The sequence below is a fragment of the Salmo salar genome, chromosome 03 (genome assembly GCF_965601325.2).
Source record: "Salmo salar chromosome 03, fSalSal1, whole genome shotgun sequence".
Classification (NCBI taxonomy): domain Eukaryota; kingdom Metazoa; phylum Chordata; class Actinopteri; order Salmoniformes; family Salmonidae; genus Salmo; species Salmo salar.
In genome coordinates, this window is record NC_138293.1 from 78,583,414 (window position 1) to 78,598,170 (window position 14,757).

The 14,757-nt window shown below is 45.4% G+C and overlaps 1 protein-coding gene across 1 annotated transcript in view; it reads left to right on the top strand.

Annotated features, from left to right (window-relative positions):
• LOC106601688 (protein phosphatase 1 regulatory subunit 29) overlaps nucleotides 1-14,080 on the top strand; it is a 147,553-nt gene extending 133,473 nt beyond the window's left edge. The window contains exon 5 of the mRNA XM_082972783.1: nucleotides 28-14,080. Within this exon, the coding sequence (XP_082828909.1) occupies nucleotides 28-2,415 (2,388 nt within the window). The 3' untranslated portion in view covers nucleotides 2,416-14,080. The remainder of the gene's footprint in view (nucleotides 1-27) is intronic.
• Nucleotides 14,081-14,757: the final 677 nt, after the last annotated feature.

Genomic DNA, 14,757 nt, shown 5'->3' on the forward strand with positions numbered 1-14,757 from the left:
TTTCTGTCTCTGTATGTTCTCATCAAGGTCATTGGCAACAATGCATTGGATGAGTGCCTCAGTCTCAACAGCATTGACCTGTCGTCCAATAAGCTGGCCCGCCTCGACCCCTCCACCTTTACCATTTTGAACCGCCTCATGGTGTGTGAGCTGGCTGGGAACCCCTTCCATTGTGGTTGTGACTTGTACAACTTCCTCACCTGGCTGGAGGCCTTCAATAACGTCACACACACCTACGACCGGCTTCAGTGCGAGACCCCCAGGGAGATGTTTGGCTACCCACTCCTGAGTCCCATCGCGTCCGGCCACGCCGGACACAACGCTCGGACCATTCTATCCTCTGTATGCCGGGACGGGGTCTTCATCCCCGGGATGACGTCTCTCCCGCCAGACTCAGATTCCTCCGGAATGGGCCTGGACATGTTTGACCGTGTGGGTCCGTACCACCAACCCACCACCTCGTCTTCCTCCACGGAGCACAGCTTCAGCCCCAGCATCAAGCTCCACCACGTGTCCCTCTTCACGGCCTCTATCATGGTCCAGATCCCCAGACCTTACAGCAAGATGTACATCCTGGTGCAGTACAACAACACCTTTGTCTCTGACGTCATGAACCTGAAGCTCAAGAAGGAGATGATCACGCTGAACAAGCTCAAGCCACACACCAACTACACCTTCTGCGTGGCCTCCATCCGGACCTCCCAGCGGTACAACCACACCTGTCTCCAGTTCTCCACCCGAGCCCAGAACCCCGACGACATGCCACCAACACCTTCCACCACCACCCACTACATAATGACCATCGTGGGCTGCCTCTTCGGGATGCTCTGCATCCTGGGCCTCGTCTACTATTGTCTGAGGAAGAAGAGGAGGCATGAGGAGAAGCAAAAGTCCATCTGTGTGAAGAAGACGATTCTAGAAATGAGGTATGGCCCGGAGGTGGCGGCAGCCGTGGGGAACGACCCGTCTGCGGTGCAGAAGCTCCAGGAGCAGGCCCAGGGTCAGGGCCACCACCAGTACCAGCACCATACGCACGGGGGAAAGCTACCAATGTCTTCCTCCTCCTCGGGAATGCTTCACTCCGCCAACACTTCTTCCTCCAGACTCTCCTCCATCCCTCAGGACAAGATGCCCACCGCCTTCTCGGAGGCCATGCTGACCAGCAAAGGCAACTACATGGACGTGAGGACGGAGGGGGTGATGAGAGATGGAGGGATGGGAGGAGGACAAGGAGGGATGAGGGATGAGGATCTAAGAGAAGAGGATGGGACGGACGTGGGGGAGGATTCGGACGACAACGGGCGAGGCTCGGCCTCGGAGATCTCCACCATCGCCATGGAGGTGGATAAGGTCAACCAGATCATCAATAACTGCATCGACGCCCTGAAGCTGGACTCTGTCATGGCCGCCTCCTCCACTGCCTCTTCCGCCACCACCACCACCTCCTACCCCACCTCCCCACCACCCACCTGCACCTCCTCCTTGACCCGTGGCCTCATCCCCCTTTCCCCCGGCGTCACTGAGACCTGCCCGGGCCTGCCCTCCCCTACCACCAAGATCCCCCCTCCACCGCCGCTCCCCTTCTCCGTCTCTCTCTCGGAGCGTCCGGGGATCAGCGGCGGGGGGTTTGTGTCGCCGCCCTACCGGCCCCCTCCCCCTGCGTCCGCTGTGCGCCCCGTCGTGAGGCAGATGAGTGCTGACGCTGCGGTGGTGATCAGTGCCGTGAAGAAGCAGTGCAGCACCTCGTCCTGCAACTCCATGGGACGTGACCGAGAACGAGGGACCGGAGGAGGAGGCCGGGTCTACAGCCTGGACGTCCACGAGCCCCGCAGCCCGGACCCCTGCCAGCAGTACCCAGGAGAGAGAGGCAGCCCCGCGGGGTGTGGAGAGCCCCTGGAGCGGCTGCCTCTGGTGGGGAGCGGCGGGGGAGGAGGTGGGGGTGGTGGGTGTGGTAGTGGAGGTGGTGGTGGTGTTGATGGTATTACCAACCAGCATCACCAGCACCACCAGCAGCAGGGGCAGGGACAGGAACAGCAGGAGGACTACCACTGCTCAGAGCACCGCCACTCCGTCCCGGCTCTGTACTACGAGGGCTCCCACCAGGGTTCGCCGCACCAGAGGGCCTCCTTCCTCAAGCCCCTGACCCGCTCCCGCCGTGACGCCGCCTCCTACTCGCAGCTCTCGCCCTCCCGCCACCAAAACTACTCTGGGTACTCCTCCAGCCCTGAGTATTCCTCGGAGAGCTCTCTGAGGATCTGGGAGAGGTTCCGGCCCTACAGGAAGGGCCAGAGGGATGAGTCATGCTACGTCACGGCCGGGAACGCCTTAAGGAAGAAGGTGCAATTTGCCAAAGGGGAGGACCTCCACGACATCCTCGACTACTGGAAGGGCGTGTCAGCCCAGCAGAAGCTGTGAAAGGAAGACAGGAAGTGAGAATGAGACATTCTGGGAAATTGAGTTTTGAGTAATGGGTCTCTTGTTGATCCCGGTGAACTGCCAATTTGAGATGCCAGCCGAAAGAAAAGAGAGAAAATGAAATGAATGAGGGTGGTGAAAGACTTAAGTTGAGGCTGACTCATTTACAGTAGGTTTCATTGATCCGTGTCAAAACATGTTATCATCAGCAGGACCAGAGCTGAGAGAGATGATCGTACAGTAGGGTCATTGTGGACTGTAGGACTACTTCTGGAACCTGCTCATCGTCTTTACAGTTATAATTAGAGACAGGGAGCCCAGGCCAACCATCCAATCAGTATTCAGTGAACACTTCATGTGGAATTCACCTGTTGGAGTGTCATTCTCTGTGCCACGCTTTCATCTGTGTGTAGAGACGGGAAATCAGATGAAGTAACACCTGTTTGTGTCTGCATTGAGTGTATGCGTGTGTCATCGAGTGTACTGTATGTGTGTGTGTGTCAGTGTTTGTGTGTGTGTATGAGTCAGTCTAAACTCCTACACATGTTTTTGGGCACATATAGGGCGCGGAGATAATGTGTGTGTCTGTGTTGGTGAGACAGAAACACAGTGAGATAATATACCCAGAGAGAGCGAGAGAAAAAGAGGGAGAGAGAGAGAGAAAGAGAGAGAGAGAGAGAGCAATACAAAGGGGGAAAACATGGTGATTGTGAACAGAGCTGTCAAGCAGTCTCTCCCTCCTATCCCTGAGATCATCCATGCTATTGGATGGTGCACAAACATTTGCATTTCAATAGTGGCTGTCACAGTCACACAGTCACACAGCAAGCGGAGAGGAATAAAAAGGAAAAACTGAAAACACTCAAGGAGGCTTTACGGTGTGAGGATGCAGGCTTTTGTTGTGTCTCAAATGCCATCCTATTCCTTAAACAGTGCACTACTTTTGACCAGGGCATATGGGGAATAGGCTGCCCTTTGGGACGCAGGCTTTGGGTCTTCAGTCAGCCACAGCACAGGACTAGCCAACCAGCCAGGCAGGGTAATGTACTGTGATACAGGCTAGACGTAACCTCCTGTGAAGATAGGGAATTGACACAGCAGTGTAAAACAGTAGCCCCGCTACTGGAGCAGAGACATACCGCTAGGAGCTACAGGAGGAGTAGCAGGTATTTGGCCCTACATGTTGATCTATGATCAGACATTTAACCTGGACCCTGTGAATGGGAATCAGATTGTGAACAGCTGTATTGTAGTTATTGGTTCTTGGGTAGGGGTCGCTGTGACTTACTAGGTTCTGTAGACAGATAAAGCGAGATGGAGAGCGATGGAGAGACCGTAAAACACAGAGAGAGATAAAAAAAGAGAGAGTCAAAAAGAGAGAGGGGAGAGAGATACATTCTGCGTATTGTGCATATTCATGTCAGCAGATTAATGTGGGTCAACAGAGCTAAAATACAGACAATGTGCATCATTTGATGTGAGCACTTTGTGTGCTGCTGGCAATCCTTTTGTCTAGATGAATGTGGCTTAAAACGTCCACGCCATGTTTGATAATGTGATCTAAAATGGATCGTGGTCTTTAACTGGCGACCCACGTCACACAGGTTTACCCACACAGTTCCACTGTACAGCAGTTCTAGCTCAAGATAATAATACCTCTCTTATTTCATAACAACTGAAGGAGGGGCGGAGTAAAAAGGTACACCTTTAATTAACACCAACACCTCTTTCTGGATATTAACACCATGAACGTCCACTTTGATTAGACACACTAATTAGCAATTAAACAAGTATGTGTCATGGGGAGGTTGTGTATGTGTGTGTGTGTGCGTGCGTGTGTGTGTGTGTGCACGCATGCTGGTGTGTGTGAATAGGGTCGGTCAATATGCAGCGGTAGGTTGTGTGTAGAGTGTTTAAGCTAATTGAATTAGATCTGCCTGCCTGGCTCGAGATTTGATTAGGAGTCTGTGGAATTGGAATATTGACAGGCAACTGTGGAGAAATGCATAAACAAGGAGAGAACAGCTCATATCCACCTCCCCCCCCCCACACACACACACACACACACACACACACACACACACACACACACACACACACACACACACACACACACACACACACACACACACACACACACACACACACACACAGAGAGAGAGAGAGATATAGCTCATATCCACTTTAATGCATGATCCAGCTGTTAACCTTTTCAGTAGAGTGACCTGTATGTATTAATCTGTCATTGTAACAGCTGGCTGCGTATCAAGGACCAGTGTTGGGGAGTAGTGAACTACATGTAGTCCAACTAGTAATGTAACTACATTTTGCAGTAACTTGATGGTAGCTGAGTTAAATTACAGTCTTAGTAGTGTTTTCAGTAGTTCATTATCAAATCACATTTTAATTGTCACATACACATGGTTAGCAGATGTTAATGTGAGTGTTGCGAAATGCTTGTGCTTCTAGTTCTGACCATGCAGTAATATCTAACAACTTTTACTTTTCTGCCATGTAGAGGTCCGGCTAGCTACTGGAACTACATGCTACTTTTTTTCGCAAAAATAAAATAAAATATGGGTGAAGTAGGAAAAAAAACTATCTGGCATCAGATCTGCCTAATTCTCACTTGAGACATAGTTTTTGAGTTTAATAGGATAAATGACACATTCTGTTAACATCTAACTACAGAGCGATCTGTTCTTGCTATTTGTATTCTATGACATTTCAAATGTACATATCATATTTCATGAAGTAGTTTGGATGCAGTGAATTGCTTTTTAAAAGTAACTTTAGTTCAGTAAACTATAAACTCTTTCTTAAGGGTAGCTTTAATGTAGTTTAACTTCTTCCAGTGTGAAGTAATTGGTAACTTGGTAAACTAGATTTTTTGAGTAGCTTCCCCAACACTGTCAAGGACACACTGATAGGTTGTAGAGTCACCTGTCTAGAGAAATGGGAAACGGGATATCCTGTGCTGAAGTCTCCCAGGTTAGATGGACCGATATGATTTACTATGACTTACATACAGCATTTTAGTGCATTGAACTAACTCTCCAAAGGTGATGGATCGGGGTAGGTTTCTATCAATAGCAACAGTGTTGTAGTGTGATGTAAGGTGGTAGCCAAGGAGATGCTTTTCATAAGTAGAAAATGTTCCGAAAGTGAATTTCATTCTCTCTCTTTCTCTTTCTCTCGCTTATTCACTCTCTGTGTCCTCTTGTATGAGTGTTCACTGTTCCACGCTGCACACACACACACACACACACACACACACACACACACACACACACACACACACACACACACACACACACACACACACACACACACACACACACACACACACACCCCTAAGCGCCTGGGCCTAATGGGAATGTGGCTTCAGCAGTGTGTAGCGATTGAACACGACATCTCTGCATGGGCTTCAGCAGAATAACACCTGTCCCCCTTTATTCAAGGAGAAAAGCTGGAAATTACCTTCCTCTGAGAGTTGGATTGTATGAGCTCTCCTCCTACACAAGATTGTTTTCACTCCCTCCTTTTCCACTTTCTCTCCCTTTTTCTTTTTTTTCCAAATATGTCATCTTGTTTCACCTGCGCTTGTTTGTGATGAAATGATGCATGTTGAATACAAACCAGTCTGTGGGTGAGAGTGGTTAAAATGAGTAAATGTTATATAAATGTTACCTGGATGTTACATGGGGTGTTTTTTTTTCGGTTCCCTCAGCTCTCTCTGGTTGAAGTAGTGTTGGGTTATGATTGGTTTATCCTGCGAGACTGATCCGAGGTCAAAGGTCATATTCCATACAGATCCATAGTGCCGCCGTTTTGGTTTTCCATTGGAACCGACAAGGTCATGGAAGGAAAGAGCCACAATGCCAGCTCTCTCAGTGAAAGAGGAGAGAGGAAATCTCACTGGATTTACAGAACTCTTTCCAGACTCTCCAGTCTTCCTGAAGGAAACTGCTACAACAAACAAACAATTATGGGGATTTAAAGGTACGATACCCACTGATCTCCTCTCTCAGAGACACTACACCTGAAAACTCTACAGAGGAACTGCTATGCTACCGGAGGCTAACTGTGACTGACTCTGCCCTTCACCATTCACACACAGAGGGATTCTCAAGGAACCTGGCGAGAACGTTTAAAAACACACGCTCTGAAAGGTGACTTTTTTGTAATTTTGGCTCCAAATCCCTGAACTCCTAATGTAAGTTTACAGACATTGACACGTATGAGAAAGTGTCCTACCCCTTCAAAAAGACTCAGATGGTTGACAAAGCTGTGAAAGGATTTTCATCTGTACAAACCAGTGCCCATACACACAACCATTACAACTGCCACCATTTTGAGTGTGTTCGAAGTACAATGTGACAAAAAAAGATGTTTGGTTTGGTTGTTTCATACTACAGTTTCATACGTTTCAGATGTTTTTATGACTCAATTTGCCATTGGTTTGTTTTCTGTTCTAAATTGTCAACTGTTTGACTCAATTTGCCATAGAATAACTAATCAATCTAAATAGGATGTATAAATCACTAGGAGGAGTAAGACTGAAGCTCATTCAAGTGCTCTCCTGCTCAAGGACCTGCCTCGATCATCACACATCGTTTCCACAACATTCCCACAACATTCCCAGAGTGCTTCTGTCACGTCATAGCAACGTTTGCCCATTTGTAAAATTGTCCTTTAGCCGAATACAGTGGCAATTATATTTGTATTTTGTAATAATAAAAAATAACCCAGTGGGGGCCCTTCTCTCGGCTTGCTTGCACAACGTTTATTTACGAGAGCTCTTGTAATGGTTATACTCTCATGTAACCTATGCCTCCCAATCCATAATTTCAAAGCTATTTTGATCAAATTCTTTCAACTCTGCATTGGACATAGCAAGGAGGGTCTTGGGTCAAAACTAGTGCACTACATTGTGAATAAGATGCACAATATAGTGAATAGGTGGCCATTTGAGACATAAGCCAGATATACTAATCTCCCTCCACTAGGTTGTCAGGAATGGTCAAAGTTTTCCGTTGTAAAATAACTTCTGTTGTCTGTGTTTAAATAATATATGGTTTCCCTGCTAACTCCCAGCAAGCGGTGTAATGGTTGCTGTTTAGATGAGCTGTTGTGTTAAGTGGCCTTTGTTTGGGCTTATGAGATATTTAGCAGAACAGAGCTGTGTTTGGGGCCGTATTGGTGTGTAGAGGTTGGGAACACCAGAGGAGAGGTTGGATGCTGGATATAGAACATGGAGACTATTCTATAGCACTGACCTAAAGTAGTTAAGACTACATTGGTGGCCTACATGGAGCCTTTGGGCTTGGTTAGTTTTCCAGAGTAGGTTGGAGTGTATACCTTGTACCTAGTGTTCTGTACCTAGTGTACTGTACTTAGGGGGACCCCAACGCTGTATGGAACAGAAGGCTACTGAGCTGTGACTGTAGTGTAGCAGAAAGGAAGGGGGAAAGAGAGAGAGAGACGGGTTGTAGCAGACACTGACTATATAGATGCTGCGTAGAAGAAAAGAGCAAGAGGGATGGACACAGAAAGAGAGAGAGGGCAGAGGCTAGTGACCGGCTGGCTGTATGGAAGGAAAGGAAGCTATCTGAAGAGAAAGAGAAAGAGACAGAGAGGTGAGAAGGATGACAAAAAGAGAGACTAACAGCAGAGCCTGAATGTATCGATGGAAAAGAAGCTATAGGAAGCTAAGAGACAATTTATTCTTGATGTGAAAATGTGGTCGGAGGCTCCATATGGAGGGTGTGACGCAATGACAGTCTCCTGAAGAATGCAAAGGCCAAATTGATCTCTGTACCGCATCGCCGTGTGCCTCTCAAATTTTGTAACAATGCAGGGCTCAGTTTAGCTCCGCATTGACATGATTGGTTGACGGTAGGTGAGAGCAAGAGGTCCTGTATAAACACATACTCACTTATTTGATAACTTCCTTCACAACAGCTCTGTGCTGCTCGGCAAAGCGCAAGAAGTACGAATGCCCTGACTTCTGCAGAGGCCATATCACCGTAAATGCTGCACAGCCAATATAGACTGCGGATTGACCATGCAGCGCCTTTTAAGTGGCAGAAAAGAAGCTGTAGCGAGAACATGGTGTGACATTAATCGTTGTCAGTTTGCAGCCACATTACAAAAAGCAGAAAGTGGATTACTTTTCCATGGAATTTTTCTCCACCTCTTTCTAAGCTCTTTATCTCTCTCCAAGCATTAGGACCTCTAACTGCTATAACAATGGGCCAGAGAGGCAGGAGGACAGCAGCTTTATGGCTGAAAATGAGGCTTAATTTCACATTTTACATTTCACATATTATGGAAAAATCAGGGGTTACAGATATAGGATCTTAATTTGATCACTCTTTTGTTACTGAGAATTTCAGATCAGCTTTGTGATTTACATACATTCACTGAAAACCCACACTAACACATGGTTATATTAACAGTATTGTACTTGTCATGTAGCCTACTTTTGGCCAACTAATAGCCTAACCACCGATCAAGGAACGGTATGGTCTAAATGTTCAAATCCTGTTGCTGCAGGATTATTTTTGCTGTGACAATATAGGTCATATTAAGATCCTGTATATCTTGGTCCAACTCATATTGACCCAGTATTAATGTTCACCCATAGTTTATTACTTTCCATTAATTACTGTCTAATGGACCTTTCAATGGATTCAAATAAATTGTATTTTATAAATGATAATTGACTGATATCGAAAAGTTTAATTTGAAAGCAGAAAATATAAATCATTTTAAATACAGCACCATTTTGCTAGTTTATAGTCATACAACTCAGTTCACATGCAGTAGAAAAGCCTTTTTGACCCGCTACATGAATATTTCAGTCACTCGGTTTCCACTTCTAGTTTAAGAGGCAATGTTTTCACGTACAGTTGTTACTGCACTTAAATGTGAAGTATGGATGATTGTGCTTGTTTGGGCTTCAAAGTATTTTACTCTGAGTTTAGTATACGTTTAGTGTGTACCTCTCTCTTCCAATGTGAGAACAGTTCTATGGCTGGGGGCTGGGAGTGTATTGAGGGGATAAGAGGGAGCCTGTTTGGCAGCCAGCTTGTAGCCCTTCAGGCCTCTTGCTAGTCCACTCACTCCTTTTCTCAGGCTATACTCATCTGTTTATTTGCCTGAGAGACACAGTGTTCAGACCGTAGAGTGAAGTGACAGGTAGGCGAGAAAGAGATGAAGAGAGGAGAGGTGGGGAGAGAGAGAGCCGAAGCAGTATGATTAAACAGGAGTGAGCCATGTCCTGAACAGCAGGTAATGACGGGATCTTCAGAGGGAGAGACGGAAAGAAGGATTTCCAGAAACAAGAACTCTCTAGAGGGGAGATGATCCCAGAGCCTCAGCATGAAGCTTCTAACACCTTTTATCAGGAATCTGTCAACAGACTGCTTACATGGACCAACAGGATACTGAACACACACATAGAGAGAGAGAGAGAGAGCGAGCGTGGGAAGAGGACAGTGCTACAGAACAGAGGCTACTCAGAATCATTGGCACGCCTCTCTGGTATAGAACAGGTCTGAGAACAGATAGTAAAATCCTGCTCACGTTCCCACTAGCTTTCTCCTATCTACTCCATCATAATTATCCTCAGACAATAGCAGGCCTCATTTCAGCCTTATCTCAGCCTGGGCTCCATTGTTAACCATGAAACTGGCTCCCCTGAGGTCCAACTGAGGATCTTTCGGCCATCAGCATAATGGCTGAAGTCACTGTTATTCTAGCCAGCCTAAAGAGTTAAATGGTTTTGTTATCATGATAGGGTTAATTCCAACATTAGTCCATGATGGGGAATAACCCATTTGATTGGTTCAAGGATGTGCCATGGAGTAAAGTACTACTACTTCATGAAATGTCAATTTTGGAAGGCAACAAACGACCCTTTCTTTTCTTACATGTGTCCTTTAAACAAAAAACATCCCTCTCACTCTGCCTTTCAGGCTGAATGTCTTCAGTACAAACGGAACAAATAGAGGTCTGTATCATCACTGAGCTTCAGCTGTTTGTGTCTGACACGTGTGGTTGCTAAGACGTCTGTAGTTGGACAACTTGTATAGGAGCAACAACCACACTAGCGCTGTTTCTGCCTCCACGGTGCTATTCTGAGCTACAGTATAGCTCACATGGCTGTGTGGGAGTCTTTGTAGGCTGGGCGTCTTCATACTGAGAGTTAGGCTTTGTTCAGTTGGATAATTATGTTATCCTTTTGGAAGTAGCGTTGCTTGTGCGATAGGGGGAACAGAGAATGAATATGGATTTGGTTTTGATTTTGGCAGTGTTCCTTGTTTGAAAGGGGATATTAATGACACAAGATCGATAAGACCGATAACTCTGTTAAATGTTCAGAAAGATCTTTCTTGGCAAAGTTTTGCGGATGCCTGATTAGTTTGTCTATCCTGCCTTGTGTCAAATAAAAGACCGAAGTCCTTGGCAAGTGAGGGTCAGGAGTTCACACCAACTGTCTGAGCAACAATTATCACAGCCGGGACTTGATTCAATGTCAAATATGTTTATGATTATGTTCTTCTTTACTATCTGTCTGGTTGGCCACCCAATTACACTGTTTATACTTTGTAGCCCCTGAATGGAAGCATGCTAGACCTCTGCCAAGAGGTCTGAATCACTATGGCACAGAAGTTAGTGTACTTGCCCTACACTGCAGGGTTGCTGGTTCAGATCCATGAGCAGGAGAGCACTACACAGAGCTTTTATACCTGTCCCAAAACAAGGCTCAGGAATGTCCAAGCCCGTTATCTTGCATCATTTATTATGACGATAACATAAACAATTTTGTTTTCTCCATGTGCACATATATATAACATTTTTCTACGGTTTGGTTCCCAAAGAGAAGGTATGGATTAAAAGGAATCTGTGAAATATCTGTGAATTTTGTACTGACTGTAAAAAAAGAAAAGAAAAAAAAGTTGATTGTATGGCTTTTTGTCTACTGAGCTTGATCTGTCTGCGTGTTTCTTCTGGGTGGGTTGGTTGGGGTTTCGGGATCAAGGGACAACAGTTTGAAGTACTTAATTATCTATGTCCTAAAGAGGTTAAAGAATAGAGAAGTTTAACAAGTGAATTAAAAAAAAGAAACAAAGTTATATTTGCATGATTTCCTGTATTTTTCAAGAGAAGAAATATATTGTTGTGTTTAACGAGTGGATGTATGTTGAAAACAAACAGAACCATAGGGACTGAAATACAGTATTTGTCAAACTCATTTCTAAGATTTAGGTTAAGGTTGACTTTCTTTTTAAATCTCTCTAATGTTGAATAGTTACATTCATCTTTATCTGGTTTTCTGGTATTCCGTTTCAGCCTGATGTATTTCTACTGTCTGTAGTTAGCATTGCTATATTTCTCCTATTGTTTCTGGCCAGAGGCGGGTTGAGTTGTGTGCTGTGGAAAAAACCTTCAGGCCTGTGGGTTGTTTCCATCCATTTGTTTGGGAAGCTGCAGGGATCTCTCTTTCTCTCTATGACACTGATTATTCTCTCCAATGGACAACAGTAACTCCATCCCCCTGGCTTCAAGCACAAACACTGATTCTGTTGTGATTATCTATGAACACAGTAGCAAGGTGTGTGCTTGAGTGAGGGTGTATTTACTAAGGAGACGCAAGCGTGTGCACACACGAACGCACGCACGCACACACATACAGTACCCTCTGCACATGAGAAGGGTTAAGCAGACCATTGAACCATTAGGGTCCTATTAGGGTATTAGTCTGTCAATCCTCACCCATCCATTATGAGTCTTGGGGGATCAATACAGTGTCCTCTCCCCTGCCACTCACCCAGCGCCCTGCTAGCTCAGCTATTAGATCTATAGGCATGTTCTACATGCAGGCTCAATACGCTAAGTTGATCTCTTCCCATGGTCATGGCTACAGGTAAATGGAACCACAGGGAGTAGTCTTCGAGCTGATCCTGAGTCTGTCGTTAGTGGTGTGAGTAGCCGGAGCAGAGGGAGTTGAGTGCATCATTTCTTGGCGGTGAGTCAATGACGTGTTCGCTCGCTGGTCCAGCTCCCCATTATCTCCTCACTGTGACAGCAGGCCATAACTCACACATGTTTACATTTCTACACAGCGCATCTATCTATAAGGGTGAACCCGTGCCAAAAACATAAGAGGCTGTCCCGCATCAATTACACAGACAAATGAAACGAATTAACCTCTTGACTGGGTGTTTGCTAGCTCAGCAGAAGAGCTATTTCAGGCCCGGTGGCCATTTTGTTTGACTGTTTGGTTGTTTTATTGGTGTGCAGGTTTCTTCTTTTTTCTCATCTTGTTTTATAAGTTGAAATGAATCACTACGCTAATCAGATCAGTAACTAGTCCATTAGCGCCGATGGCTAATCTCTGATGTCCGCAGTAACCGCTCCTGCAGCTCCGGTGAAGAAACCCTGTTTTGTTTGCACATTAAACAGTAGCAGCAACGCTGGCAGCATTCCGATCGATCCTAATGCCCTCTGTGCTCATAAACACCAGGTTGACTGGTTGGCATTCCGAACACATAATCTGATACAGCGGTACGCCTGATGCCAGCAGGATATGATAGGATAGTTCTTGGCAGAGGGATAAGCTCAGAGGCTTCAGAACACAGGCAGCGCTCCTCGGATACAGGCCAGGCAGGAGCACCATTCTCACCTCATTCAGGAAATTAAATGTCCGGGATCGATCAGAGTGCTAGATGGAGATGCTCCAGGTCTTTAACGGGCAGAATGGGGTGGTTAGACAGATGAGCCAATCACAGCCTAGCTCTCTCTGAGCGCTCCCACAGTAGAGACCAGCTTCTGATAGAAACACTGCAGGTACAAATGTATTGAAAAGAATGGAACACAGCTTTCTATGGTGTCCCATTCTATGCAATTAGGTTTCTATTAACAAAGCTCTGAACGTTTCTCCCCGCTCACTAAGCCCATGCCTGATGTGTTATCCAGTTATGATTGGTCGCTCTTGCTATCTCTTTACTAACTCTGGTTCTTTTTGAAGGTTTTTTCCATAGCAACGCAAACATTATCAACAAGACATTATGTACTCTGAGTACTGACTATGTGTTCTGGCTCTTAAAGCTGTCTTCTTGTTCTATTACTTAACACTGACATGGTTTAACATCTCGTGGTCTAACAGGTCATCATGGTCTAACAGGTCATATGGTCTAACAGGTCATATGGTTGAAGTGATCATGGTTTAGGGTCATTTGGGTCATTTTGTTCCAATGGAGACATTCCAAATCCAATCCAACAGAAATAAATTGAACATGGACTTTCTCCATTGGAAAACAATACAATCCCTTACCTGACTGGACTTCAGATGGAACTGCCCTCAACCGTGTTTAACCGGTCAGACTAAACTGTTCTAACCACAGTATCAATGGTTCTAAACAGTGTGATCTGCCAGTGTACAGTGATCTCTAATATCTCTAGTGTTCTTCTCCTTCCTTCACTTTGCCAGTGAGGACCTAAGGGTGATAAATACTGTGGTTTGAAGAGAAATCTTTGTATTACTCACTCTCTTCTTCTTCTTCTTCTTATGTTGTTGATGACAACGCTCATGTTTTATCCTCACAATTTCTGTACAAAAGATCTATTTCTATATTTGCAATACATTTGTAATTAAAAATGATGACAATGTGTTGGCTTCTCTGTTTTTCCTCGTCTCTGTTTTTCAACTGAGTTAGATGATTGTTTTTGTGTCAGGCTCAAATTTAATTCAACAAACATTATTTGATCGATTGAAGCTACAGATACTGTAGATTGAGTTATGATGTTTTGATATGACATGATTAGGCAAAATTCATTGCATTTGATTTGCATTTAAATTAGAGCCTAGTAGTATTAGAAAAGGGTTACACTGCAGTGTGTGTGTGGGGGGGTCAGCCCTTATTGAATCATTCACTTGCTGAGAGCAGCTGTGAGCACCCCCCCCCCCCCCTCCCCCCCACACACACACACACACAGAGAGATGGGCCACTTGTCCTCCTGACTAAAAGCTTCCATTGTGATGGGCTGGTTCAGAGAGAGGAAAGCAGGTGGGCACTCAGAATGAGAAAAAAAACTCAAAGTCCCTGACTCACCACAATAACAAACAGGACTAACTCACTCAATGTACAGGCTTACACATATAACACTCAGACCACTGTCATTCATAATACTGAATCACCTCACCTAGTACAGAGTTAGAATACAATGTGATCAGCAACACAAACTACTACTTTTGTTTCTCTGACTTCACTGCCCTCCCCCCTCAGCTCAGCCAATCACATGTTGCTTTCTCACCTGCTTTTTTCCTCCATC